The sequence below is a fragment of the Micropterus salmoides genome, unplaced genomic scaffold (genome assembly GCF_014851395.1).
Source record: "Micropterus salmoides isolate LMB-PRFRI ecotype aquatic unplaced genomic scaffold, ASM1485139v1 Ms_hic_scaffold_8, whole genome shotgun sequence".
Classification (NCBI taxonomy): domain Eukaryota; kingdom Metazoa; phylum Chordata; class Actinopteri; order Centrarchiformes; family Centrarchidae; genus Micropterus; species Micropterus salmoides.
This window is the reverse complement of record NW_024044570.1, coordinates 14882750-14909924: the sequence shown is the minus strand read 5'-3', so window position 1 is coordinate 14909924 and position 27175 is coordinate 14882750. Positions and strand designations below refer to the sequence as shown.

Below are 27175 nucleotides of genomic sequence, written 5' to 3'. Positions count from 1 at the left end.
AACCTTAATGACCATGGTCAACTTCATTTTGAAGACAACATTGTTACGGATAGCTTTGAACACTTTTTTTAGGCAATATATTTACATCCTTTTTAATTTCAGGTTCATCTGCTTGTACTTTGTTAACATATAAAACTGGTTATGCATTTCAGTTGGTTACTTGATTTAATTCAGACATTGAATTTTATTTATTTGATGTGCCAATCTATTGATTTTTACAGGGAAAATATCCTTATATCATATCTGCCCTCAAGGAGGAGTGGGCCGGATGAACTTTAGTACTCAGGATCTGGTTGGATTCAATAATTAATGGGGCCAAGTCATCAAACAAATATCAATTAGCCATGTAATACTGTATATAGTGGTCCAGAAAGTAAATGTCTAAATTGTTGTGATCCGAATAAGTAGGGTACATCAGCAAGTATTTTGAACCATCTTCTTTGACTTTCTGTCCCATCAGTAACTTGATAAACAAGTGTGTTAAGGGGGTTTGCTTTTAATCAGGGTGTTTTTGGGTCAATCGCAAGTTCCAGTATCAAATTTGTATGGCTAATATTTTAGAAACAGAGCAACGTGGCCATCATATAGGAGCCTCTCTTTGCATAGAATGAGTAAGGGACATCACTCTCATCACGAAGGCAAATCAACCTTTTAGTCGCTTTGGTATGCCAAGGCTAGGAGGCTGGTCTGCCTGCTCTGAGAAAAATGTCTCGGCCTCTTGTGGCTAGCTACAGTAGATGTTTGACTTGTTTTCTTTGGATGTTTTTACTTAACCATTTTACATTGGGCAAGTAGTGTACAATTGGTTTGTGAGCTTGTGTGCTGAGAGTACATACTTACTATACCATAATTTAGAGCTATTGGAACTGAACCACATAAACCAAACCAAACAATGAGCTGAGCCCAACTGAAAACTGCATATAGCTGCAGACATGATATTGATTCCCAGTGAAATAGCAATAGCAGAAACCCTTCCAAACAAGTGTTAATACGTATGTGTATAGATATAAGGGTTGCATGCCATTCCACACCAGGGAACTGATAATACATCACTCTAATGTAGTGCAGTAAAGCAGTAAACATATGGTGTTATGGTGGACAGTGCTTTATGGATGCCTTTGTAGCCACTCAATAAGAGAAACTATCCATACCAAAGTGGATACAATAGTCAATCAAAGTAAATTATTCTAGAAGTTATAAAACACTTTACTTTCCTGCAATGACTTGACATGCATTGGCAATTAATAGGTTGACAAAATGCACCCATTTAAACTTCTTTTCCTTTTAGGCATGCCACTTGAAAGAAAACGTGCGGTGCATGCATTTAGTCAGTATTTGCAAAGGAATCAAGTGTATCAAAGCTGAAAGTATTGGATAGTTTGGAACTGATTATTAAATTCCCTCTACTGTTCTGCATAACATCATTCCCATTCCTGTGTACATAAATACCTATCCAGACTTTCTTTCTTTCTTTTAAAACTATAGCCAACATATGTGCTGAACAGTATAAGCATGTGTGAAGGGATACCAAAGAAAAATAGTGCCGTTGATCTGCCCCAAGACCGCACAGAGTGCTCTGCTGCCAACAGTGCCTTCAATAATTATAGACCAGAGCTGTGGAGACTGTTTCTCTCCAGGCTAAACTGAAACTAAACCCCCAATTCATGGTTGGTATTTGCTCTTTTCAGTACACGAGTACCCCAGTTTAAAAACTGTTATTTTTGGGCTGTAGTTTGACTCTCTTCTGTTTATAGTACAGCCTGATGAGTTGAATGTAAAATAACTGTCCAGCAAATAGTAGCATAGCACTGTTCTGACAGCTCTTATCTTTACTCATATTGTGTAATGTCTTGTTTAATCTCCGCTGCTGTCAATATATTTGATTAATATATCAACAAAATACTCTCTACAGCTCCGAAACTTCCAATCACTGTAACTCACTGACAGTAAATCAAATAACTATCGATTTCCTATCTCTAAATTGTAGGTTATGAGATAGGAAGCTGATGAACTATTCCAATTACACTGTTGAAACAAAAACTTGATTTACTAGTAACAATAAGGAACAGTGAAGCTTGTGATTCTTTCTGGAACGTTTACTGAGCCTTCCGCCCAAGATCCAGATCACACAAACAGCTGAACAGGCTCTACTTTACTGGAAAGCTGCTGTTGTTAGGCCCCAGTTCTTCAACTCCTCCTCTCCAAAGATTGTGTGGTCTGTGTCCTGGTGTTCTAATCATGTTAGGGTGGAAGTGACTGTGGGCTGCTGCAATTGACCAACAGGATGGGTGGGTGGCATCTTCAGTATGTCTGTCATTAGATGTTGATGTAGGTTGGCACAACAGCCTGCTGCAACCTGTAAAAGCTAAAGCTATGGTGCTCCTATCTGAAAAGGAAAAATGTATTTTTGCTCTGTATGCTCTATGTAACATCTTTCAGCTTGTGTTCGAGACTGTAACGCTAATACTTTGTCTTTTTGTGGGGTACTTAAGGTGTTGTTTTGTTTTTGTCCGGATTTTTGTGCCAAGAGTGCTTGTTCATGTCCATGCATTCTTGTTTTCATAGTTTTACAGTTTGGACTAGTTTTTGATTAATGAATTCCACCTTTGGCTCAGCTTGCTAATATTATTTCCATATTGTGTATCTGTCCTGTCTCCAATCAGTATTCCCATTTTGACCTAGCCAATACAAACACTACCTCAGCTGGTCTCATGTTTTGCAGGTGAAGAAGGTTGTCTCTCAAACCTTTAGAGCTGGAGTTCTTTGAAAATATGTTTGGGTTTTAAGGTCAAAATCTGCAAATCTATTAATCATTTTTAATGATAGATCAAGTATTATTGATGGGATTATTGTAGAGGCATGTGTATGCACTGCTTTCTAAGATTGGACATTCTTTTTTCCCCCCTTTTCCCCCTTCCTATTCTAAATAGTCACAATGAGCGGAAGGTGACCTGCAAGCATCCTGTCTCAAGCTTACCCTCACAAGACAACTGCATCTTTGTCGTCAACGAACAGTAAGTCTCCTGTTTTTGCCTTTAGAATGCTACTGTGCAGCAACTCCTGATGTGCAGGCAACATTGCACAAGTCTGCGCCTTGTCACCCTCTATTTGCAGTTCCGCCCTTTCAGTTCAAAGCCTCTTCTATTCAGTGCTTGTATTCGTCAGCTAGTGGGAATGCAGTGATTCACAGTTCGTCCTTCATTTTGACCTGGACAAGAGTTCATGGCCTTTTCAGTTGTCATAAGTTTGAGGATATGTCCCCCAACAATGTCACGTCCATGTGATCATCTACACTGCCTTCAGCACACCAGTCATCACATGTCTGCCCCCATGACTAAGTCAAAGGCCAGTCATCTTGAACTTTCACTTCAAGGAGAAGACTCTATGAATCTGTCAGACTAAACTTATTGTCTTTCCACCCCAGGAATCATCAGTACTCCCATTTTCAGTTTTACCTCCCATTTACCCTTTAACCCTACTTGTGATCCACTCATAGTGAGTTGTGGACAAAGTCAGGTAGTCTGTCAAGAGCTTTGCAAGAAAAAAAGAGATGATAAGTTTGTAACTTTGGCCTCCTTCACAGATTCCCACTCAACATATTCCCACTTACTGTGTCCCAATCTGTAAGCGCGCTAAATATACATGTACTAGACTGTTTGCATCACAACCCACACCTTCCACCCTAGCCATCTCAGCTTAATGTTGTGCAACATGTATCAGCTCCACTCAGTTTCTCACTCCTCTGAATCTCCTGTCATAGCAGATTCCTCATAATGATATATTGTTGCATTGAAGTCATGTCATCACAACTGGTGTCAATTATGTTATTGAGCAATGAATGCTAATTGAAATATGTTCTGCTTCAAGACATAGAATTTCACTTCCATGTGGGAGATTGTGGCCAAACACCAATAACTATTGGAGGACAAATTCCCTGAGGACCCATCATGGGCTCCAGATGACCCCTTATGGGCGCCAGTTTCAGCTGTTTTCACTATGCGGCTTAGAAATGAATATCCTGGTTTTATTAGAATATGATATAGTGAGCTTTTTTCTCCCTAAATTCTTATGTGCTGCGTTCTGTTCAGCTGATATGGAATAATCTGAAAATTGTGAAGATGCTTGTTGTGCCAGAACGGTCACACTGCACTCTCTTGACACATTCCTGCCCTCACTGTGTTACTCTCACATCTCTGCTGTTTTTTTCGCTGGGTGGCACAGCATGGTGCTTCAAGATGGTATCTAATTTAGCTACAGTTTTATCGTTGTAAGATAATCTGCAAAATTAATCTATCTTAGATGTACTAGAGGTTAACTTTGAGACTGCAACATAAAAGTGATAAACCTACTACTTGACTCATCATTATTACAGAGCATTTCATCCAACAGTTGGCTCTGTTAGCAACAGTAATAAGGGAGGAAATCTTCACCCTGGACGAGTAATAAAAGGCAAAAAGGATTTAAGCTGCCACAGGGATAAGAGGCCAGGCTGAAAATCGCTGCCTAATCTGCTCTGCACTTGAAGTAAATCCAAAACAAGTTTGGCATTATAATTTTCAGTACTGGTCTAGTATAATTATAAATAGATAAAGTCAACCTTCCTTAAGACATATATATATAAGTATATAAGTAATGTAAAACACACAAACAACACAGCTAAAAGGTAAATATGAGTAATTTCAGATGAAGGGAAACCTAGAGTAGTTCTGATTTAACAGATCTGAAAAGACAAACTGCCCTTTCTACTCTGAGTCTACAGTTGTATCCTAGTCTAGGAAAAAAAAAACAAGGTCTGCCACGATTGTGAAACTTATTTATGCATCCATGATGGATTGTGTAATTGTGAGAGGGTGGGGCAACCTCCACTGAAGAGGCAAGACATAACAGGCTGAAAGAGAGGCAAATATCCTGTAGCTGAAATGTACTGTGTTAAGGATAGTTACCAATGATCAGGACAGACACTCACTTTCCTGCACAGGAAAATACTTCACATACTGAAAACGTTTTGATGCAGATAAGCAAAATTCCTTTGACCATTAAAAACAATCAGAACAAATGAATCAGTGATGTCTGTGTCTTGTTGCCATTGTCACAGTTATGTAGGATCCACTTCATGGTTCAGTCTTTCACTTTAATTTTGAGAAAGCGGCCTTGGTACATAACCCACAGTTGGATGAATGCGTGGCAGAAACACACAGAGCGGATACCTTTGTGTTGTTATTGATCAGTTTACTATTACTTATACATTAGAATCTCATAATCTGCCTTAACATGCTTATAAAAGGGCACATACAAACACATATCTGTCACTCAGGCGAACACTCTCAGCTATGCTGTGATGTAAGTTGCTGCTCGTGTCATGGCTTAGTAAGGTCCCACATTTGACAAGTGCTTTCACCCACCTCAGTAAATGTCAGCCTCTGTATTCTACTGTCATTACTGTATATGTCTGTGTCTATTTTTAGCAGTACACTTGATCATGAGCAAACTGACAGGAAATGTTTGTTTGATTCACATATAAAACATGTTTACCAAAACTTTAATTGACCATGTCCGCAATAATGACCTATTTCAAGAGTGTGGTGTTAAGTTCAATTCTTGTTGGCGATGTGACAATATAAAATGCTATAAAAACAGTGAGCAGGGTTACATTATAGTAATGTTGGATGTTTTGTATTAATATGATTAAATTTGCTAGATTTGTTTTGTATCCATAAACGCTACCAGAAAATGTATCTTCATTTTGATACATATTGATAAAGCAATGTAAAAATACATATACTAGGATTGCGGATTTTATCCATGTCTACTCCTAAGTGCAATGATTCCAGGTTGGCAGTATTTATAAAGACAGAAATAAGTATTATCCAACGAAGGTTAAAATCAAGGGCAACTGGACTTGGTTGAAGATACTGGAAGACGTTTCGTCCCTCATCCAAAGGACTTCTTCAGTTCTGACTGACTGGCAGGGAAACTCCGCTATTTAACCTCAGTGGGGTCGTTGGCCCGGGTCATGGATACCTGGTTCGTTAGTGTTCCTTGTTGCTGTGACGACAGTCGTTACAGTCGTTAAGAATACTGTGGCCAAGACTGAACGACCATCGTTGGTATCTTCACCTGAGGCCAATAGGTTACGTTTGTTGAGTTTCCTGGGAAGTGATGAAAGGACAGCATTGTAAGTGGGGTCCTTTCATCACTTCCCAGGAAGTTGCCCTTGATTTTAACCTTCGTTGGATAACTATGACCTGGATGACTGAGAATCTTCATAGACAATATAAGTATTGCATAAGCTAATCAGTGCTGACCACTGTAAGCATACTTCAAATTACAACACAATCTAGTAAATTTGTCCAGACTGACAAAACATAATAATAATCTCAACAGGAGATAGAGGCCATACTGGAGGGAGAGTTAGATAAAAGGTGTTACTGTACATATCAACTAGTTTCGCTGTTATCTTGTGATTGGGTCATTTGTTGTCTCTGTTAACTCCCTATTGTTGTTTCTTAAATTGAAATAATAAAACCCTTACTTTTTTGGAGTCCTTGCTTTGAGTGAAACAATGTATTTTATTTAAAACTGTAATGGACTTTTACAGTTTTCTGAAATGCAAACACCTGAGAGTGAAACACTTAAAAAAGAACATTCTACAACATTATAAAATTGGGATATGAATGTGCAGGTAACTGATATAACCTTTTTCAGACTGTCTTGGATATTGTCAACTTTATAGATTCATTACATAACACAATATACTGCATAATGTGCAGCTGGTCTTCATCCCCCCTAATTTGTCAAAACATTTGATTTCTCAACAAATTTTCCTTTCCTCTGTTTTGTAGTGTGAATTGTGGAAAATTGTGTCACCCAGCATTTATCAGGTAGGCTAATACACTATTAGGTGTAAATAGATGACTGTGTTCCCCACATTTGTTTCTTATATAAAAGACTTGGAACATGTCTGTCTGTTAATAATCCTTGTTGTTGCACACTAACAACAGACTGTGGGTGTTTTTTAGTGGTGTTTTGCCTGATGTCCTGTTATGCATTTGGATTCCAAAGTCCTGTAAGGTGCACTTTGCTGTCTGAACCATTTGTTGTGTTCATCTAAACCTTTATGAACAACTAACCGCAGGGAGATCATTACTCATTTTTCCTGAACTGAAGGTCAGCGTACATCCTGATCCTTGATGAAAGCTGAGCTTTTGGACAAAATGTTTATATTCAATTCACTTTGTTGGCAGTTTGGTTGCAGGATCCTGACAGGTTTCTTTATAATAGGCCAAAAGGCATCAAAAGTGATCATTCTGCACTTAGTGGTACACAGCTCAGTTAAGTCTTATGCCACTTTGTTTTGACAAACTGTCAAAAACCTTGACTTTGTGAACACCCCTTCATGCCTTGTCCCTTAAAGATGTACAGGCTACATGAACACAGGTAAGAGTCCTGACTCTGTTCCTTTGATAAGCTAGAGCAGGGTGATATGACCAAAAAATATCTAACATGAGACTTTCATACATACATATTTACTTGATATCAACAAACTGACAAAACATTTAAAGAATGATAAACATACAGTATATTTATTATATTATATTAGATACAACACAATATAGAAATCTATTTTACCTACCATCAGGCTTACAGGACAGCTGTATGTCTGCATAACATAATGTGCTGAACAATCGTATTTTAAATATACTAAACTACCAAAGCTTTAGCATTAGCTCTCATGTTCCATGCGACCTGATTTTGAAATACAAATTAGAGCAGAAGTGTGACTTTCGACTTAGACCCGTACTTTTCAGAGGGAATAGTCCTTAAAAGCATCACACATTTCCAAAACAAAGTGACAGGAGTCAAATTGGGTTGGTGAACAATATCACCCAGCTCTGTGCTACACTGCATCTGTTAACCTGTAAATGTATACACTGATATCTTGCCTTGTCTTTTAGTTTTTTGTTCGTTAAAGGTCAGGTTCACCACCAAACAAAAGTATTTGAAAGCAGCCTTGTTTCTTTAGAAATGCTGTGTGGTCAATTTAAAAATGCACCCTCAGCCACTCAGTTCAGCGTTTTCCCCCAATGTGCTTAGAGCACCAGGCTTCAGTGGCAGTGTAATCCCTCCTCACTCTTTTTTGCACACACAGACCTACATGCTCACACAGGCACACAAAATCCATGCTGAACCAGGCAGTGATGTGACATTGTAATACATATTGGTTTGTCTTAGTAAGTAAGCAAAACATTTACTGATTTTATGATAAAACAGAGAAAATTAGGTGGAAATCTTTGAAGCAATGTTTCTTAAATGTAATGTACATTATGCATTGCGTTACCAGGGGTGTGACAAGATATTGTGCCACTAGATATTGTGATATTAAAACAGGTGGAAAGTTGTCTCATGATATCAGCATGAAAGAGTATGAGGGTGAAATTAGGATGCAATGTGCCCCCGCCACTTTGAAATCGTTTGTGCAGCAGCATTTTGGGTCCCCGGTGGAAACAATAAATGACGACAGAGTGACAGACAAGACACAACAAGGCAACATTTCAAAATACACCTGAATTATTAAGCATTTTGTGACTTTCAGTCAAATAAAAGATTATTCTTACAGTCATATGTTTTGTCATTGAGGATTCCTTATAAATAGTGTTAAAATATTGTCTCGTTCTCGTGAACCCAATATCGTCTTGTGAGCTAAGTGTGTCTTCACACCCCTACTGGTTACGGTCTTCTTTATTATGGCAGCCCAGTGGATAGCACATTCATCTCGCTGTGAGAAGTCCTGAGCTTGATCTGTGGGCCCCAAAGTGTGGCGTTGGCATGTTCTCTCTGTGTACCTCTGTGTGTACTTCTTGGTACAGTCGTTTCCTCCAGCAGACCAAAGGCATACAAATTATGTTGGCTCAACTGAAGCCAGTGAATTTCCCCTGGGTGTCAGAGCAAGTGTGCTTGTCCTGCCTGTTGACCATGTGATGCACTTGCAAGTTGCAAGTGCATCACATGGTCAACATGGTGCGCATAGAAACACTACGGACCAATAAGAGCAATGAAAAGTGTGAATTAGTGCTGAGCGCACAAGTTGGGACAGTGCTTAGTCCATTTTCAAGCAGGAAAAAAAATGGCGGCCTGGTCACAAACCTTCTCAGCTAAATAGTACCGCAGCCATACCAATGTAAACCCTGCTGATTGACTGAAGCTAAGCAGATTTAGGCTTGGCCAGTACCTGAATGGGAGACCTACTGGGAAAACTAAATGGCAATTTATACTTCTGCGTCAAATCGACGGCGTAGGCTACAGGGCTACGCTGTTGCCTGACGTGCACCTCCGCAAAAATGTAACTACACGTCGAGTCGACGCGGACCGTAAGCTCTGTGATTGGTCGGCTGGGTAGCCTTGCAATGCCTCCGAGCCGACCAGAAGTACCCTGTGCTTTAAAGTAACATTTACTAGCGGCCAGAACGGCGGCTGTAACACAGTTACGAGGAAACGACTGCACAGACACGGCGTAGGTACGCACGTAGACCCTACGCAGGAGTATAAATCGGCCTTGGGCCAGTAGGGGGCAGTCTTCCCTCTCGTCTTAATAATAAGATCGCAATGCCCCAGTGCAGTGATGTGGACAATGCGCTGTAGGAGCTGCCGTCCTTCAAATGAGACGTTAAACTTAGGTCCTGACTCATTGTGGTCATTAAAGATCCATGGCACTTGTCGCAAAGAGCCATGGCAAAATTCCCAACCTGGCTTTCACCAACTGGCCATCTAATCATCCCCATAGTAATTGGCTCAATTTCAGCCTCTAGCTGATGTGTGGTGAGTGTTCTGGAGCTAAACGCTCCTATCTATCCATAGACAAAAGTACCATTATATATCCAAGAAAGTTTAAAATCAATGGCAACTGGACTTTGTTGAAGATACTTGAAGACTTTTCGCCTCTTGAATGTGGAACAGCCTTCCATTAAATTCCATTAAATACGTTTTTAAATGTGAGGGGCTTATAGAAGTCAGGTTAGGACTTTTTTATGGAACAAGGTAACAGATGTATATTGACATTTGCAATGACAATGTTACTTTAGCTGTTCTTTTATGTTGAATGTCCTTTTTGTGTTTTCTTTGTGTCTTACATCTTGGGACCACTCTGAAATAAGTGCTTTTACTTTATTCTTCACATTATCCTTTGGATTTTTGTTTTTTCCTGTGTCAAATAATCCATAAATAAAATCAGTCAATCAGACCCCTCCCAACCTTTTGTGTTTCGATGGCAAATCAACACACCATTGATTATAGTTCACCCAGGATTCCATTTGTCACTGGAAGTGCTGAAAATGTTCAGTGCTCATTTTCTGGAGGAAGCTCATTAGATGGAGAAGAACGCAAATCTCAGTGGCTACTCATCAGTCTGCACAAGCAGATATTTTACTGTAGTGAGTTGAAAATTGTGTGCACTTCAACTCATTAGCATTAGTCACCCACTTGTCTACCCAATGACTTACTTTGTGGCATCTCCAAGGAGGTGTCACTTCTACAGAGCCACCTTAGTATTAAGATATTAGGACATTAAGACAGCCAGTGAACTCTAATAAGAATGTAAGAAATTACCTTATTGACTTAGCAATCAGAAGAGCTACTTAATAGTAAGTGTTGCTGCTTTGTGCAACTAAGCCCTACCTTCTAATAAGCCTTGTAACTTTTCTTCTAAATACAGATAAAACAAAGTCAGTTTGTGATTTTCAGTGTTTTGCTTCGTCATTTGTTGAAGGGTCTGCAGGTGGTATTAGACCTGTCACTATGCTGCACGGAAATTAACATCCTTTGTGTGTTGCCTGCTGTTGTGAGACAAGCTGATGTTATCCCTTGTGATCCCTTGTTTGTGCACCTAACCATAGACTGTATGAGTATAACAGCATGGAGTCTGAATTGTTAAACCGTTTTTAAATTTACTCTGTTTTTTCTTTTTTGGAGTGTGAAGTTTTGTCTTCTTATCTAACAGATAACAGTATTGATGGATGGAAAGTACATGTAGATGATGAATGGATTGATAATAGGGCTGGACGATTTTAGAAAATAATCTAATGGCGATTGTTTTGTTAACCAATATTGCGATTGTGATTTAATATGTGATTAATTTTTAAGCTCTTTACCTTGTTATTATTCAAAACAGACAAGCAGTAAATCTGTGTATAGTATGACCAACACAATATTAGATTAAACATACACTGTTCTTTCTTGTGGGTCAGGCCTGTGTTATGATTAAATTAGGTGATGCATGAATTGCATGAATTATTATTATGAGCAATGGTGGAGAAGAAGTATAATTTTTTAATAATATGAAAAAGATAATTTGAGTCAAGTCATGGCATTAAATAATATGATATAATATCATCAGGTTAGCCTACCCACAAGAAAAACTAAGTTCACGACAGTGTATTATACAGTAATTGCTCAAAACAGAACACACAGTTAAACCACCAATAATGCGTCCTTATCTCAGTTCACATCTCCTCGGAGTCCATCTTTCTATATCCCAGTAAGCAAACAAAAATACTCAGTTTGAGGTTCAATTCAAAAGTTGGCCAACGAAAATAAAACCAAGTGACACCTCTTGTGTTTAATAGGCAAGGTTAGTGATTCTCTGCAACGCCGGAGTTCCCCTCCGATGCTGGTAAGCGTCGCACTGGCTGTAACCAGGTGGTAACTCGTGCCTCTCAGTTCCTGAGCTGACTGGTGGCTGTGTGTGTGATGCAGGCACAATACGCTTACCTTACTACACGTGTTTTTCTGCATTTTTTCTGCCCGTCAAAGCGGCAGATGGCCCAACGATTTCACCCACCACAACCACCAAGTTACCCGTGGGTGGCAGGTGCTACTTTAATTCCCTGTGAGACACTGAAGTTTCTGTAGTGTCAGCTTTTGTCAAGCTTAAGGCCATTGTACAACAACAAGTAGAAGTACAGCGTAACGTGCGAAGTTGATGCTTCCTCTGCAGACTGCTTTAATCTTGGGTATCATGTGGGTGTCGCAGACTTTGCGATTAGAAAATCTTGTTCTATCACATCGCGATATCGCAAATGCAATTAATCATTCAGCCCTAAGAATATTTATTATGAAATGAGTGCTTCATTAATGATGAATGGCACTATATAATCTGAAATCTATGAATGTTAGATCATTGGTGAAATGGGCAGTTTCTGTCCTTATTCAGTGACCTGAAACCAGCACATCTGATATATTACACTTTTTTTCACTGCTGCAGTATTTCTGCTCTACTCTGGTTTTCCTGTCTTGTTCCCTCTAGACTACAACATTGTTCCCTTCCTAAAGAATGTAGGACATCTTTATGCTCCAATCCAGACAATTTATTTTCCAAGGTGTTCTATCTATGGCAAATGTATTGAACTTACTATGCTTTCAACTTCATACTGCATTCCAGTATGTCAGGCAGAGTTTGCAGACCATTTGAAGCTGTTAGGGATGTAACTGCAGTGACATGGTGGGAGTAATTGGCTTGATTCATTGGCCCATGTTGAGATCTCATTATAACAGAGAGTTTGAACTTCAGAGGAATGATGGGACAGACACTTCCTTGTATTTTCCTGATTTTATCGAGGTAATTAGACATAAATCGGCAGTCTATAATTCTGATTGATTATTTGCCTATATGCTCTTGGCATGCTTTGTTTCTTTTGTTTAGGTCTGCCTCCAAAGTGCCAGCGAATGAGAAGAAGGAACGGCCACTAAGCACCATGAGTGAGGCATCCAACTACACAGGCGTCTCGGACTATGCCGTTAACCCCAGTAGCCCAGCAGGAAGAGTGAGTGACACACATGCAGACAAGATTACAATGCACGTCTGTTAAATTAGGACCAACAGGATCATGCCTTGAAAACTTGATAAATGGAAATGGAAAATGTTTTTTGTTGTTGTTTTTCACTGATTCATACTATTATTCTAGCCCTCAAGACCTTCTAAAAAAATTCATAACTTTGGAAAGAGATCCAACTCCATCAGGAGGAATCCCAGTGCCCCAGTAATCAAGAGAAACTGGCTTTATAAACAGGTGAGATGAATTATATGACTTCAAGTAAAACTTTACATTTAGTCCGATAAATCATATAATGTGCTGAAAAAGAGTAGGTAACTTGACATCATTGTTAGTCATGGTAGTTGTTGAAATGACAGTATAACTGTCATCAGCTGGTTATCGATGTCATTCACTTTTATGAGATACTGTATTTTATACACATATTCATATTAGTTTATTGTATGTTTGCATATATTTGGTTATTTGTTTGATAAATGTGTTTATAATATAATTGATATTTAGAAACAAGGATATTTGGGAAAAAGTGTGTGAATTTAGCTTAGAGGGAGGTTGTCTTGTGGTGCAAACTATATTTCTACATATTATTATATACAGTATATTTATTATTTTTAAACACAGAGGTCTCCCTCTCCCATTAAGATTTGCAACAAATCAACAGTCTTAAGATAAGCACAAAGGAAGTTTTCTGATGTCGTACAGGATCTGAGCATTTATTTGTTAAGTGTTTCTGCTCAGCCAGTCATTCAGTGTGGGCAGTGTTTAAATACCAATCCTTCATTACAGCTCCCTGGTTACTTACATGAGGGTAAAGGGGGGGTGCTTGAGGCAGCTCTTGGCCAGACAAGACTCTCTCATGCTTCCTAAGTGGGAAACTCATTTAGTTTTGATTGCAGCCTCCCGTTTTTTGTGAACTCATGATGGCTTCCTTTGGAACAGCTGCCAGCTGCTATTTCTTTGGGGACCTCAATCGGGTGACGTAGATCAAGTAAAAGACTCACAAATCTGCTACCCTGAATAAAAGCTGGATTTGCAGTTTTATTTTCCTGCCTCATTCAAACCTGGAAGCTATTGAAGTCCTTGGCTGAGGAAAAGCTGCAGCCCTTCAGTTGATCCATTGGGAGAACAAAATGCCAGAGTGATTGATGTGATGGTGAATGCCTCTTTTTTTTCCTTCCCGCCTGAACAGCGCTTGATCTGACAGAAAGTTTGAATCTTTTTGTTACACTTCTGATGTGCCTCCATTAAGAACAAACTCAGCAGCATCTGGTATTATGCCTTTGATACTAATGTGTTAAACATGCTGGTTCATGGAAGTGAATTTCCATTTAAAGTAAACTGCAGCCCACATGCTGTTTGACCATAATGACAGAGTTGTTGAGGTCCGTCCCCCTACTTTTGTCTCCGGGTGGAATCCACGATTAGGGACTCTGCTCAAGTTTTCCAATATAGCACATGGGGGAGTTAATACCCTTTTCCTCACCCTTCATCCTTTTTAAACAGCAGCCTGAAACCCCCTTTGATCATAGCATTGCGATACCAAGCAAAGGAGGCTGTTTTTTGTTGCCATTTGAACAACAGACTTTCTTTTAAAAGTGAAAGCTGTTTATTTCCTTAAAATATATACACAGTGGAGTTCCACAGGCATTTTAGACCAGAATATGCAGAAATACATGACCTGACAACACACACCTGTAAATCAGTTCCAAATATAAGAAAACAATTTGACAACATATTAGAAAGAATAATTAAAACAACACACAAATCAAAAAGTAACTGATTGGCTGCAGTCCTTTGAAGTTACTAACCCAGTCTATTAGATTAGATAGGAATTCAACTGATTATGTTTGAGGAGGTATGTGCACTTAACAGCACATACTTTTTCTTTTTCATTTCACAAATATTCCCACGAGTTTGTGAAGTAACTGTTGCTTTTTTCTCTGGTGTCTTTTCAGGACAGTACAGGGATGAAGCTGTGGAAAAAGAGGTGGTTTGTGCTGTCTGACCTGTGCCTCTTTTACTACAGAGGTGAGTCCTGTCCTTTCAGCTACCAACATGTTTTATTAGTATTGCAGTGATTACAACAATAGTGTTTTTTTATTAGTTCAAAGTGCTGTTGTGACCTTAAGAGCCACAAGCTTCGCTCTTGGCAATTGTTAATGTATATGGATATAGTATATAGTCCCTGTGGTAAGCAGCCTGTCAGGACCAACAGAGGAGACATATTAATTGAAATGGCTCTCCTGTCGTCTGATTTGCCATTTGAGAGATTTTATATTTTTCCCCAAGCAAAGCCAGGGCTTTAATGGCTTGGATGCATCCATAATGTTGAAAGAGAAAGCATAGCAGTACATTGGACTTCACACTAATGTTAAGTCACGAAACAAGTTTCCAGAGATCATGCTGTTTTTATACAGTGGTTGCATAAGCATAAGTCTTGGAATCAGTTGCATTAAACAAAATTGATCCTAATATTTAAAGATCCCTTTCCACATCAGAGAGACCACTCTTGTATTATCACTGTAATCATCCTTTTGAATATGTGTGGTATTTACATGGTTCTATAATTTAGTAAAGACAACCTATACTTTTATAACCAAGTAATAAAAGTTTATATTTTGTCTGAAGTGGAAACTTGAATGAATTTTTTATGTACCCATGGCACTTTAACCATAGTCATAATCTTAGTCATGTTTTTTCAGTTCAGTTTTAGTTTTCCATTAAATAATTAAAATCTGGCTATCCTTATAATCCTCTTTGGTATTATTGTGCAGTAGGAAAACATTTGCAAGTGTTAGATGTGATCTTTTTTTATAAGATGCTAATGACTGAGCTGCTATTGACTGGGCGTTTCAGCTTCTCTCATGCAGTACTAATGTTCATATCAAATATTGACACAGCTGTGTCCAGAGGACGTTTGAGGGCTTTCCTATTTGAAAACAAATAGAATCCTGTAAACCATTGAGGCTGTAAGGTAGCTGTAGAGTAAGTCTGCTGTTAGTCTGCAGCTACAAAGAAAATTTAAGTTGTGTCTGACACAAGTCACCATATCACAATGCCCCTGCTCAGTTGATGCGGATACAGTCATCATTTCTGCTGATCAGGATGACATCTAGTCTGTGTTATTTCTGGTGTCTGCCAGTCCTGTCGCCTTCTTTCCACCCACTGACTGACAAAAGCCACAGACAGCAGCAAACCCAAAGGCTTTATCTAGACAGACGTGTTGAGAAATCCATCCATCAGCAGAGAGTGGGCAGAGAGGTCATGAACTGCGCCGACCCTCAACTAGACACAAATGATATCTGCTGTAGTTATCAGACTATGTGCTTTCTAGATCTCCCACTATGTTAGCTTATGCTCAGAGACCGTTCCGCTGAATCCTCTGTATGTGTGTGTGTGTGTGAGAGAGAGAGAGAGAGAAAGAGACACCGATACTTAATAAATAAATCTGCAACCAGTAGATTGCCGGAACACCTGATGCTTTCGAATAGATCAATCCTTCAGTCCTTCAGTCCAGTCACTTTGACCTCTAATCCACCAGAGGCTGATCAGAGTTCAGCAATCATTTATTTCCCCAAATAATACTCACCATCCACGATGAGCCTTTTTCCTCCCAGTTACTACCAGTATGTGTTAATAGACATTTACATAACATCCCCAGTCAACACACACAGAAACATGAACACATACCAAGCAGACAAAGCAAATGCACATATGAACCTGCAGCATTTACTTCCTTGATATATTTAGTTTTCCTACACTGTTTTGGGTAAGCAGTGCAGATTGCTCAAATTAGGATGTTTAGCAATTCTCTGCTTAAAACTCGGGACGCAATCTAATCCCCCCTGTGGAGAGTTCTCCGTTGTCAATGTGGAGCCCTGTCTGCAAATTTAATGAGGATTAGAGCAGCCTAGCTGCACTGAATCAATCAGTGATTGGCCTCTGCTCATCTGTCCAACACACACCTCTTTTAGTTTTTATCTCGCAATCCACTTAGTAAGTCTCTAGGCTTTTTTATGTCTACAAATTAGTGTAGAGTGTGGTGCAGTGTAGACAACTTTAAGTTGACTGACCAAAATCGCCCCTATTGCATTGTGTTGATGTGTTTTTTCTCTGCAGATGAAAAAGAGGAGGGCATACTTGGCAGCATCCTCCTACCAAGCTTTCATATATCCATGCTGTCTGTGGAAGATCACATTAACAGAAAATATGCCTTCAAGGTCAGTGCATGTTTTCATCCTTGTCAAACTTTGTTAGACTGCACATTTTATGGTTAAGGACATTTAGAGCATAGAAAAGTAAATCATTATTGTTATTATTTAAATCTCTATTAAAATAAGATGTAAAAATGTTTTTGCTGTTGTGGTTTACTATGCTTTCTTAAGCATATAAATCAACTTCTAGGTTTACTTTGAACATGCTTTGTCTTTACTTTAGAAAGTATTTACAATTGATTGACAGGGAAGTAATGCAAGTAATTTCTTTTTTAAACTGCACACTGCTAATGCTAACAAAACAAAGAAAGTGCTTGCCAGTAGTGATGTCTGTATTGGCTACTGACAGTGGTGTAGTACCAGAGCACTGCAGTGCTGTTAGTTCACTCAAAAAACCCCAAGTTATGGGGCAACAGGCATATTTTATGGGATCTCAGTGGAGTGTGTATAGTATTTGACTGTGGGTCCTTCATAAACCCTAAGAGACAAAAAGTTGACCTGCCAAGTAGCCAAACACAAGACGCCCAGGAGTCTGCTCAAGGTCTCTCCAACCACACAGCTCACTCCTTTTCCAACTTAGACTCATTCTGAAAGAGAGAGAGTTGAGGTGAAGAAAGAAACACGAGAACAGTGCACAACCCTTCAGTTTAGTGATTCACTCAAGAATGGGATGACTTTTTGACTGCATATTTTTCCTTCTAAACCTTTCCTGTCTCTTGTTGTTGTGGCCAAAATGACCATGTCATTAAAAGTTCCTTATTTCCCAAGGTTATTCTGAAGTAATTGGAGTAATGGCAGTGTTTTATTTTGTTTTTCAGACATTGGTAAACAGGATATTGAGATTGTTCACTAAACATTCTGTTCTTCTCTTTCTTTGTCTGGCTGCAACAATAAATTGGTTTGTTCACTGCAAGCGAACGGAGAAACTATGGAACAATGTGTCAGCCATACAAAGCACTGTGTGGTAAGTCCTACAGTACTGTGGGAGATTTAATGCCCTAATCTAGTTGTATGCATGAAACACAGGTGACTCATGGTTTGATTTACGTGGATGGTACAGATGCCCACAACTGGGAGCATTTCACAAGCTATCACATAGCCTTAACCAATTTTGATTCACCCGTCAGGGTTCAAGTGCTAAAAATCCCAGTTGACTTGATGCTTTTCTCTTCTCTCTTTCAGGTAACTTTTCTGTGTGTCACTGTTCCTGTCTGTGATCCTGTCCATTGTCAAAACAGGCGACACATCCCAACATGCGGACATACTATTTTTGCACTGATACAGCCAAAGAGATGGAGTCTTGGATGAAAGTAATGACTGATGCTGCACTTGTGCATGCAGAGCCAGTCAAAAGGTTTGTAAGAACATCATTAATATAGTAATTTTTTACAGGCTGTATTTTATGTGAAGTTGAGACAATACAGTGGGAGGTTTTCCTTCTGAATGGAGAAAAATACATGGGAAAAAATTACAATAAAGTACAATTTACTCTGCACTACTCTGTATAAATCTCCATCCAGATTTTTCTTCTTTAGCATTCTACTCTAAGCAAGTTATTTTAAATCCCTCTGTTAAGCCTGTTAAGTTCTTAGTCAAAAGTTCAACACCCGCGTTTGACATTTCTTGTCTGTGGGTTTGTTGAAGAAGTGGCGTCTGCCTTTAATGTTATGTAACTATTTTTACTGTCAAAGTTTATTATAGAGTAACATAGACAAGGATGCCATGCTCATGTGGGCATATACACACCTTGAATGAGGTTCAGGGGATGTTGTGTACAGCTGTACTGGCTGATCAGGATCACTAATTAATCAGGATAGGGTTTTTTCCCCTTCTTTTTAAAAAATGTTTTGTTAAATGTCTCTCATTTGGCAGCTCGCCTTTCTAATGCCCTCCTTTTACATGGGCTAGCAGAGGCATAATGGTAAAGTGCTTTGTAATTACACAGAGCAGTAGTGCCTGAAATCCACTGAACAGCACTGTTAAATATGACAGTGCTATGTTGTTATAAGGCTAACACTAAGTATAACAGCATTATAATATCTATATAGACTAAATGCTAATTTTAAAGTGTCTAGTATCTTGTATTCTATGTACAGCTTTACGTTTGATCACATCTTTTAATATTTTAAGCTGGTGGGTAATGTTAAAAATGAAGAACAATAGCCCAAATCCTTATCTGTTGAGGGCATTTTCCTTTAATTATTTCTACAATGTCTTCAAAATAAGCATGACTAAGTTCACACCGAACTTTCATAGGGCTAAATGTGTGCTCTACTGGGCTGGTGGAGCCACAGAGGGCTGGAGAAGACATTACATGACTAGTGCTGCTATTTAAAGTGATACAAGTGGAAACTCTGAAGGAATGCCTTTCCTACTGCCCTCTTATTGCTAACCCAGTGAGCCATGCTGCTAAGGGGAGTTTGCCAAACTTTGAAGCTTGACCTTCAGTCCAGCTAAGGCCAAGGAGTAGTGGTGTCTATTACCTCCCTAAAGACCACAGAGCTGTAGATAGGTCTTCTAGAGAGGAGGCAAAAGGGAGCTGCAAATGGATTAGTGGCGTCTGAGCAGCACCTTTGTGACGTGCCCCAGCAGAGGCAGCATTTTATTGGAGATATCTGATTTCCTTTTACACGCCTGGCCTCCCCCTGCAGCTGGAATAAACATTGTGCACCTCCACCCCATTTTCTTTGCACTTTCTTTTTGTTTCAGAGCTACCCCCATTAGTAGAGTTCACAAAGTAGAGCATTAGGTATACAGTATATTTCATCCATACTTTATACAGTGTTTCAGACACCTTTTACTGGTGATCTGTGACACAGATGAGTGTCCCATGTAATGTATTAACCTTCTTGAGGAAGGAGCAGGTGTCTTTCTTGCCTTTAGCTAACACGGGGTTTTAGATTTTTGTCATTATTATTCTAAGGCCTCCTCTTTGTGTATCAGGTTGGACAGGCTAAAAGTGGAGCAGTGTGGACCACAAGAGATCAATCATGTGGCCAACCACAGGGCGGCACTCACACAGCCTGAAATCAAGAATAATGAACGCAACCGTGAGGTGGACCGTGAGCGCACCGCAGCAGTCACTGTCACCACAGCAGAAGAAGAGAGGAAGCAGCGAGATGCAGAGCGCTACGGCTTCCACAAGGATGGGGCGGAGCGCGAGCGTCCACTCACCAAGATCAACAGTATCAAACTGCAGCCAGCCGAGGCAGCAGCCGTCAAGGCTAACATCACCTCACCGCAGACTCCGACAGAAATAGACAGGCCACACCACAGCCCCCAGGTCAACGGATCTGGCGAGCAGTGTCCACCTAATGGGACTGGAGCCCCTCCTCAGCAAAGTCCTAGTCATGAGCCAGACCGCACCTTGAGTAGGACCACCTCTATGCAGCAACTGGAGCAGTGGGTCCGCACACAAAGGGGACGCAACCAGGACGATGACACCAGGAGGTTGGTTTGTTATTATGGCGGTTTAAAAAAAATCTTAATGTTTCAATTATGTCATTGTGTGGAGAAAACATGCAAGAACAAGTTGCTTTTAGGTAAGGTTAAGAGTCCAGACTTGTTCCTTCTTTGACAACAAGAAGTGGAACTAAACTTGGTATAATCTAGAAATGCTGATTCACCCGCATCTTGAGACAGGAGGCATTCTCCTTAAGCGCTCCACGCTTTGATTAAAACACTTGATATTGCATTATTGAGTATCTTCCTAACTGCCTGTTTGTCAGTGTGTCTGTCCCTCCATATATCAGTTTGGCTTGTGTCTCTTTTTGCTCATTGAATAACTTTTTTTTAATGGACATGAATGGATTTGAAATGATTATCATAGATAAAAACACAACAAGGCCTACCTTATTTACTTGGTGGTCTCCTGGATGGTCCGAATTGAATCTCTATAGAAGAATAGACTAGAGGTGTTTTGCAACTACAAAGTTTAAAAAGGCAAGTCAAAAACAGTAATTTATGTCCTATATCATAACATGACAGTGCTTTGATGAATACGTTAGCTAGCAAGTTATAATTGGGGGTTTTGTTTTTGGGTTTTCCAAAATCACACAATGTAGAGAAATTCAAGTCTCATTCACTATAACAACTTTTTATCTACTTTGAACCTGACAGATAGATCTTATTATTGATAAAATAAAGAAATAAACAAATTAAATAATAAAGTAAAAAGGATTAAAATGTTGTACCTCCTTTGAGGGCTGATGGTAGTTCTAATAGACAGTCTAAAGTATATGTGAAATGACTATCCACTCATCTGTGTTTCTATTAAACTATTTGTTTGTGTTAGTCAAATGAATGAAATCTCTTCAACTCTCTTTTAATGACTTCTGTTTTTTTCTTTCTCCCCAGCATCACGTCATACCAGACACTGCCTAGAAACATGCCAAGCCATCGGGTACCCTATATGCCTCCCTATGGCGATGGCTACTGCAGTATGCCCAGGAATAGCATGGCACAGCGGGACAGCATCTGCAGCATGTCGCCATCATTGTACGACCAGGCCCTGGGTCCCCTACCGGCGGACAAGCGCCGCTCCATGCGCGATGACACCATGTGGCAGTTATTTGAGTGGCAGCAAAGGCAGGCCTACAGCAGGCCACCGGGGCTCTACAGCAATATGGCTAGTCCCAAAACCATGATCAACCTATCAGAACATGCAGCACCAAGCCACTCCATCCCCCCCTCGCCCTCCCACGGCTCCCTGTCCATGTATGGTGGCTACTCTCCAATGCGATCCTACAACTTAAATAATGCTCGTTCAGAGGTATCCTCTCCCATCTACAGACGAGACCTGAGCATTGACAGACGGCACAGGCCACAACTCAACAAGGTCAGTTAAGGCATACACAACTGCTGAAGTGGTGGTTCACCCACATTACAAAAAAGCTATTTATCATTTAACTTTTCGATATTTTGAGCAGCACAAACAAAACCCCATTAATCTTGTATCACCTGTATTTGTGGTGATCTGAGCTGGATATCTCCAAATTTTGGCAAATAAAACTTTTATTTGAGTGAGCCATTTGGTTGTGAATGATTAATTAAAGCAATCCATAGTGTAAAATGACTGTTTTGTTTTTAATTCACTGTGTCCTGCAGTATGCCTACCCACCTGATAGGAGGTCTATGCCCGCAGGGATCCCAGTTCAGACAATCACTGCCCAGTCTCTTCAAGGCAAAACAGTAAGTCCTTCATACATGTTGTCCCCTTCTGTGTCCATCACTATTTTCTAACTCAATTTCTGTAATACACCACCCAGTGATTTAAAGCTTGACCTCTACACACCTATTCATTTAACTTTAATTCGACTTATTTGAATGACAAGGCTATTTTCATAACACCAACTACCCTCCCTTACCCCCTCTCCATCGTTCTGTCCTTCATTCCTTCCAGGAAGACATTGTGACAGAATCTTTAGAGACAGGTTTAGGCAGAACTCAGATGCATGTTCCAAGTGGTCGGATTTAGCATGTTGTTCACTTCAGGGAGCTCCTTTGACTCGCGTCACATCAGTGGAGACTTAAAAAACCCTGTCACTCACAACTCTCTAAGCCAGATCAGAAATTTATGTCAAAGCCGCATGTCCTCATGGAACTGGTAAAGTGTGAACTGGATTCTGTAATAAACGCTAAACTGTTCTCCTGTCTTGAGTGGACGTGTAGAATTTGCATGCTGCTGACAGCGATAGCACCTTGGAGAATCTCATGGTCCTGATCTGCATGAAAACTCAATACCTAGATGTACAGTAGCAACTGTTCACCTGTTGGGAGCCTGATACCTCTAAATCTCCTGTCCTGGTGTGTTCTCTCCTATCCTCTCCCAATCCCCCTGCGGTGTGTCCTTGTTCCATTGTGGCTTTTATGTCCCTCCCTTCCTCCCTCCCTTGCAGCCTGAGGAACTGACTCTGCTGCTGATAAAGCTGCGGCGGCAGCAGGCAGAGCTAAACAGTATCCGGGAGCACACTGTAGCACAGCTTATGCAACTAAACATGGATGGCGACAACCCAAAGGTCAGGCCCCCAGAGATGCCCCTGCAGGCTTGTGTGTTAGCGTGTGGAGTGTATGCCAGCTTTACTTCCATTATCCATCTCGATCCAGAGGATTTTTTTTGGTCTTCACACGTGGCTGAATTAAGCAGAAAAGGCTTTACAGTAGGCATTTTCTCCATAAAGGACTATGCTTTGGCTTGAAGTTGTCTGTGTCATATTTAGAGATCACCTAACTTGTTTTCAGCTTTTCCCAAAATGTGTGAAATGTATGGAAACAAAAATAACGTTTACAACCACCATCTGACTTTATATAGATCATCACATCATTTACCTTTGGTCCATTTCAGTCAGGCAAGCAGTTATGTTACTTCCCTAAAGAGTCCAGACAGATGTTAGCCATTAATGAAACTTAAAGCCATTGGCAAGCTTAAAGAGTGACTGGCTAAGGAGGTTAAGGCCACTGGCATACGTAAATGTTAATTCAGGATTTCTGCATTTAAGTCTGTTCTTAGATGTCAGACTACACGTCTGACTGTTTCTGATGTAGGTCAGCCAGGCCTGAGGTGGAGAATGGTTGGGAATGAAGGATTTATGTGTGTGTGTGTGTGTGTGTGTGTGTGTGTGTGTGTGTGTGTGTGTGTGTGTGTGTGTGTGTATGTATATATATATATATATATATATATATAGATTTTTTTTTTTTTTTTTTTTTTTTTTTTTTTTTCTTCACCTAGACTGGACCTGCCTTCCTTTCTGTCAGGTTATCTTTGGGTATACTGTCCATGACATGCTTGTGTGAAAGCGAGAGAGAAAAGGAGCATCAGAGAAAGTGTGTCCTTATGTGCATCCTTTTTTTGGTCTCACTCTCCTGTTGCCTTTTCTTTCCTCTCCTTTTTGCTGCTGACCTTAGAACGACATTCTGTCGCATCACCTCCAAAGGAACCTCATGTATTTGGACAATCAGGTGGGGTAATGCATGAATGCATGGCCCTGTCTCCTCTTATCATAAACTGAACAAATTTAATGCTTTGCTATTACTATAATGATTAGTACTGTCCACTGTAAAAAATTATTTCTTGTTTGATGCCTAGCTAACTTATCATTGATTTATTTAATGTTCATTTTTATATGCATAGCTACATAGCATGAACCATGTCACATACCACAGCATTTATAGCCTCAGCTAGTTTGCAAAGTTTGTCCCTAGATGGACATATCCATTCATTCTTTCAGCTATACTAACTGAATATCTGCATATCACTCAATTCTGTATAGTATATAGTGTAGTGTGTATATATACACAGTATATATGCACCGATCAGCTATAACATTATGACCACTGATGGGTGAAGGCAATAGGCTAACACTGGTTTTCTCGTTACCATGGCATCTGTCAGTGGGTGGGATATATTCGGTAGCAAGTGAACATTTTGTCCTTAAAGTCGGTGTGTTATATAGAAGCAGGAAAATGGGCCAGTATAAGGATTTGAGCGACTTTTGACAAGGGCCAAATTGTGATGTCGAGTTGACTTGGTCAGAGCATCTCCAAAACTGCAGCTATTGTGAGGTGTTCCATGTCTGCAGTGGTCAGTACCTATCAAAAGTGGTCCAAGGAAGGAAAAGCGGTGAGCTGGCGACAGGGTCACAGGCGACTTAGGCTCATTGATGCACGTGGTGAGCAAAGGCTGTCCCATCTGATCAGGTCATATCGCTGAAATAGCTAATGCTGGTTCTGATAGAAAGGTGTCAGAGCACACAGTGCTCGCAGTTTGTTGCGTATGGGGCTGCGTAGTTGCAGACAAGTCAGGGTGCCTATGCCTGACCCCTGTCCACTCCAGCAAGCGGCTAAAATGGGCATGTGAGCATCGGAACTGGACCACGGAGCAACGGAAGAAGGTGGCCTGGTCTGATGAATCACATTTTCTTTTACACTTCATCACTTGGATGGCTGGGTGCGTGTGAATGGCTTACCTGGGGAACTCATGGCTCCAGAATGCACTATGAGAAGAAGGCAAGCCAGCAGAAGCAGTATGATACTTTGGTCTATGATCTGCTGAGAAACCTTGGGTCCTGCCATTCATGTGGATATTACTTTGACACATTCTAACTACCTAAACATTCTGCAAACCAAGTACACCCTCTCTTGGAAATGGTATTCCTTGACGGCAGTGGCATCTTTCAGCGGGATGCAGCGCCACAACGAGTTACATTTACGTTACATCTTCTCACTTGGCAGATGCTTTTATCCAAAGCGACTTACATTTGACAGTTCAAGGTGTTGGAGATTCTCCAGATGTCAGTCCAATAAAGTATCTGTGGGATGTGCTAGACAAACAACTCCAATCTATATAGGCCCCACCTCACAATGCAGGGCTTAAATGAGCCGCTGTCTTGGTGCCAGACACCACAGCACACCTTCAGAGTCTAGTGGAGTCCATGCCTCGATGGGTCAGGGCTGTTTTAGCAGCAAAAGTCAGACCTATGTATTAGGCAGGTGGTCATAATGTTATGGCTGATTGGTGTATATAGATGGGGATAAGCTTTATGTATTCCATATACAGTTCATATATAGAGAGGTGTGTATCATGTCATTGAACTGTTAAATGCCTCTTCTGATTTTTTTTTTTTTTCTGGATTGCTTTCAGAGTTAAAGTAATTACAAAAGTGCAATTTATAGTACACAGAGGCCCAATAACATTTCTACATTTCTAAAAATAACTATAGAGAATATAATTTCATATTCAAAGGAGCTAGCCTCATATTTGTGTTAACTATTGGGAAATATGTAATTTTGTTCTTAACACTGAAAGTAAAGTGATGAGGCTTACCATTTGCCATCCACTCAACATACATTGCAGCAAAAGTGCTCTACACTACAATGTCTTCCTGATTCTGTATGTAAGTGTCTCTTATTACTCCTCGTTGCTGTATCCATCCCGGTCCACTTTGGATGCACGTGTTTATGTTTGAGTATGCTTCATGAGTGAGAGCAAGCAAGGTGTAACAACATTGTCGGTGTTGTCTCTGAAGTGAAGCACTGCTATAAACTGACACTTGCTATATCGCTCCTCTCCACACTGGACTAGATGAAGGAAAATGCCCCTTTAATCGTCATGACTCACACTTTGATTGAGAACTCTGCCCCAAGGCCTCAACTTTACAAGCAAGTAAGGCCAGCTAAAGGCGTTGCTCACAAATCGTTGTTGTTATTTTGGTCTGTTGTGCGATGCTCCTCCGTCAGTGTCCAAGTCCTCATGGCATCTTGAGACTGGTCTCCCTGTATCGTTTGTATCGCCAGCACCTCCTCATCCATTGCTTTTGACTGTTCTCCTCTTACTATGAGAAGTCATGCCAATATGAGCATGACTTGTAAAAGAGTAGTATGATGTGTATGCTTCACTGTTCAGTAAAATCCCTTCCTCACTCTCAGGTTTATGTGTTGGGGCTGAATATAGTTTACTCTAGAAGTTGATATGTGTTTAGAAAACACTCAGCTTGCCGTGGGACCGTCATAAATCAAAGTTAAAGCTGTGGTTGCACCCAGTTAATTTAGGTAGCAGTGCCTCTAGTCTTTACTCTTCTTGTTTTTTTTAGTGCCATAACTTGTGGAGGTTAGTGTGCAATTTTTTATAACTCTTTGCAGAATGTGTTCCCTCTCATTAGCTGAGCAACCTGGACTTGGCAAGGTGACTCTGAGCCACTTCTCAGTCTAGTGCTTTACCAAATACTAAATCTTTATGTGAAATATAGGTAATTATAGGGGATTGTTTTATGGCATAGTTTAAGTACACAAAAGTAAATAAATATTCACTTTTTGCAGAACACATGAATATTCCACCATCTTAAAACAAAAATACAAAGTTATGCTGTACAGTTAATTTGGAGTCAACAAGTGCTGCTTTATTAATTTGATTTTAAGATTTAGTGGTTATAGACTAAATACAATAGATCATAAACTGTGGAATAGACTCTATATCTAATATGGCCAGGGGGTCATATTGACGACGAAGATGAGTCTTCTAGGTAAACTCTCTTTTCCTTTTTTCCTGTCTGCATTGCGTTCTCACCCCCTCTTGTCATTCTGCTAATGGTAAGGAGGGCCGGCTTATGTGTGAGGATGGCTATTACATCACTTTGCCACTTT

The 27175-nt window shown here is 40.1% G+C and overlaps 1 protein-coding gene across 1 annotated transcript in view; it reads left to right on the top strand.

Annotated features, from left to right (window-relative positions):
• LOC119893227 (pleckstrin homology domain-containing family A member 5-like) overlaps window positions 1–27175 on the top strand; it is a 128212-nt gene that overhangs the window by 86166 nt on the left and 14871 nt on the right. The window contains 10 exon segments of the mRNA XM_038705227.1: window positions 2931–3014; window positions 12695–12815; window positions 12957–13061; window positions 14780–14852; window positions 16944–17044; window positions 18277–18392; window positions 19982–20488; window positions 21395–21875; window positions 22145–22228; window positions 22936–23055. Coding sequence (XP_038561155.1) covers window positions 2931–3014; window positions 12695–12815; window positions 12957–13061; window positions 14780–14852; window positions 16944–17044; window positions 18277–18392; window positions 19982–20488; window positions 21395–21875; window positions 22145–22228; window positions 22936–23055 — 1792 coding nt within the window.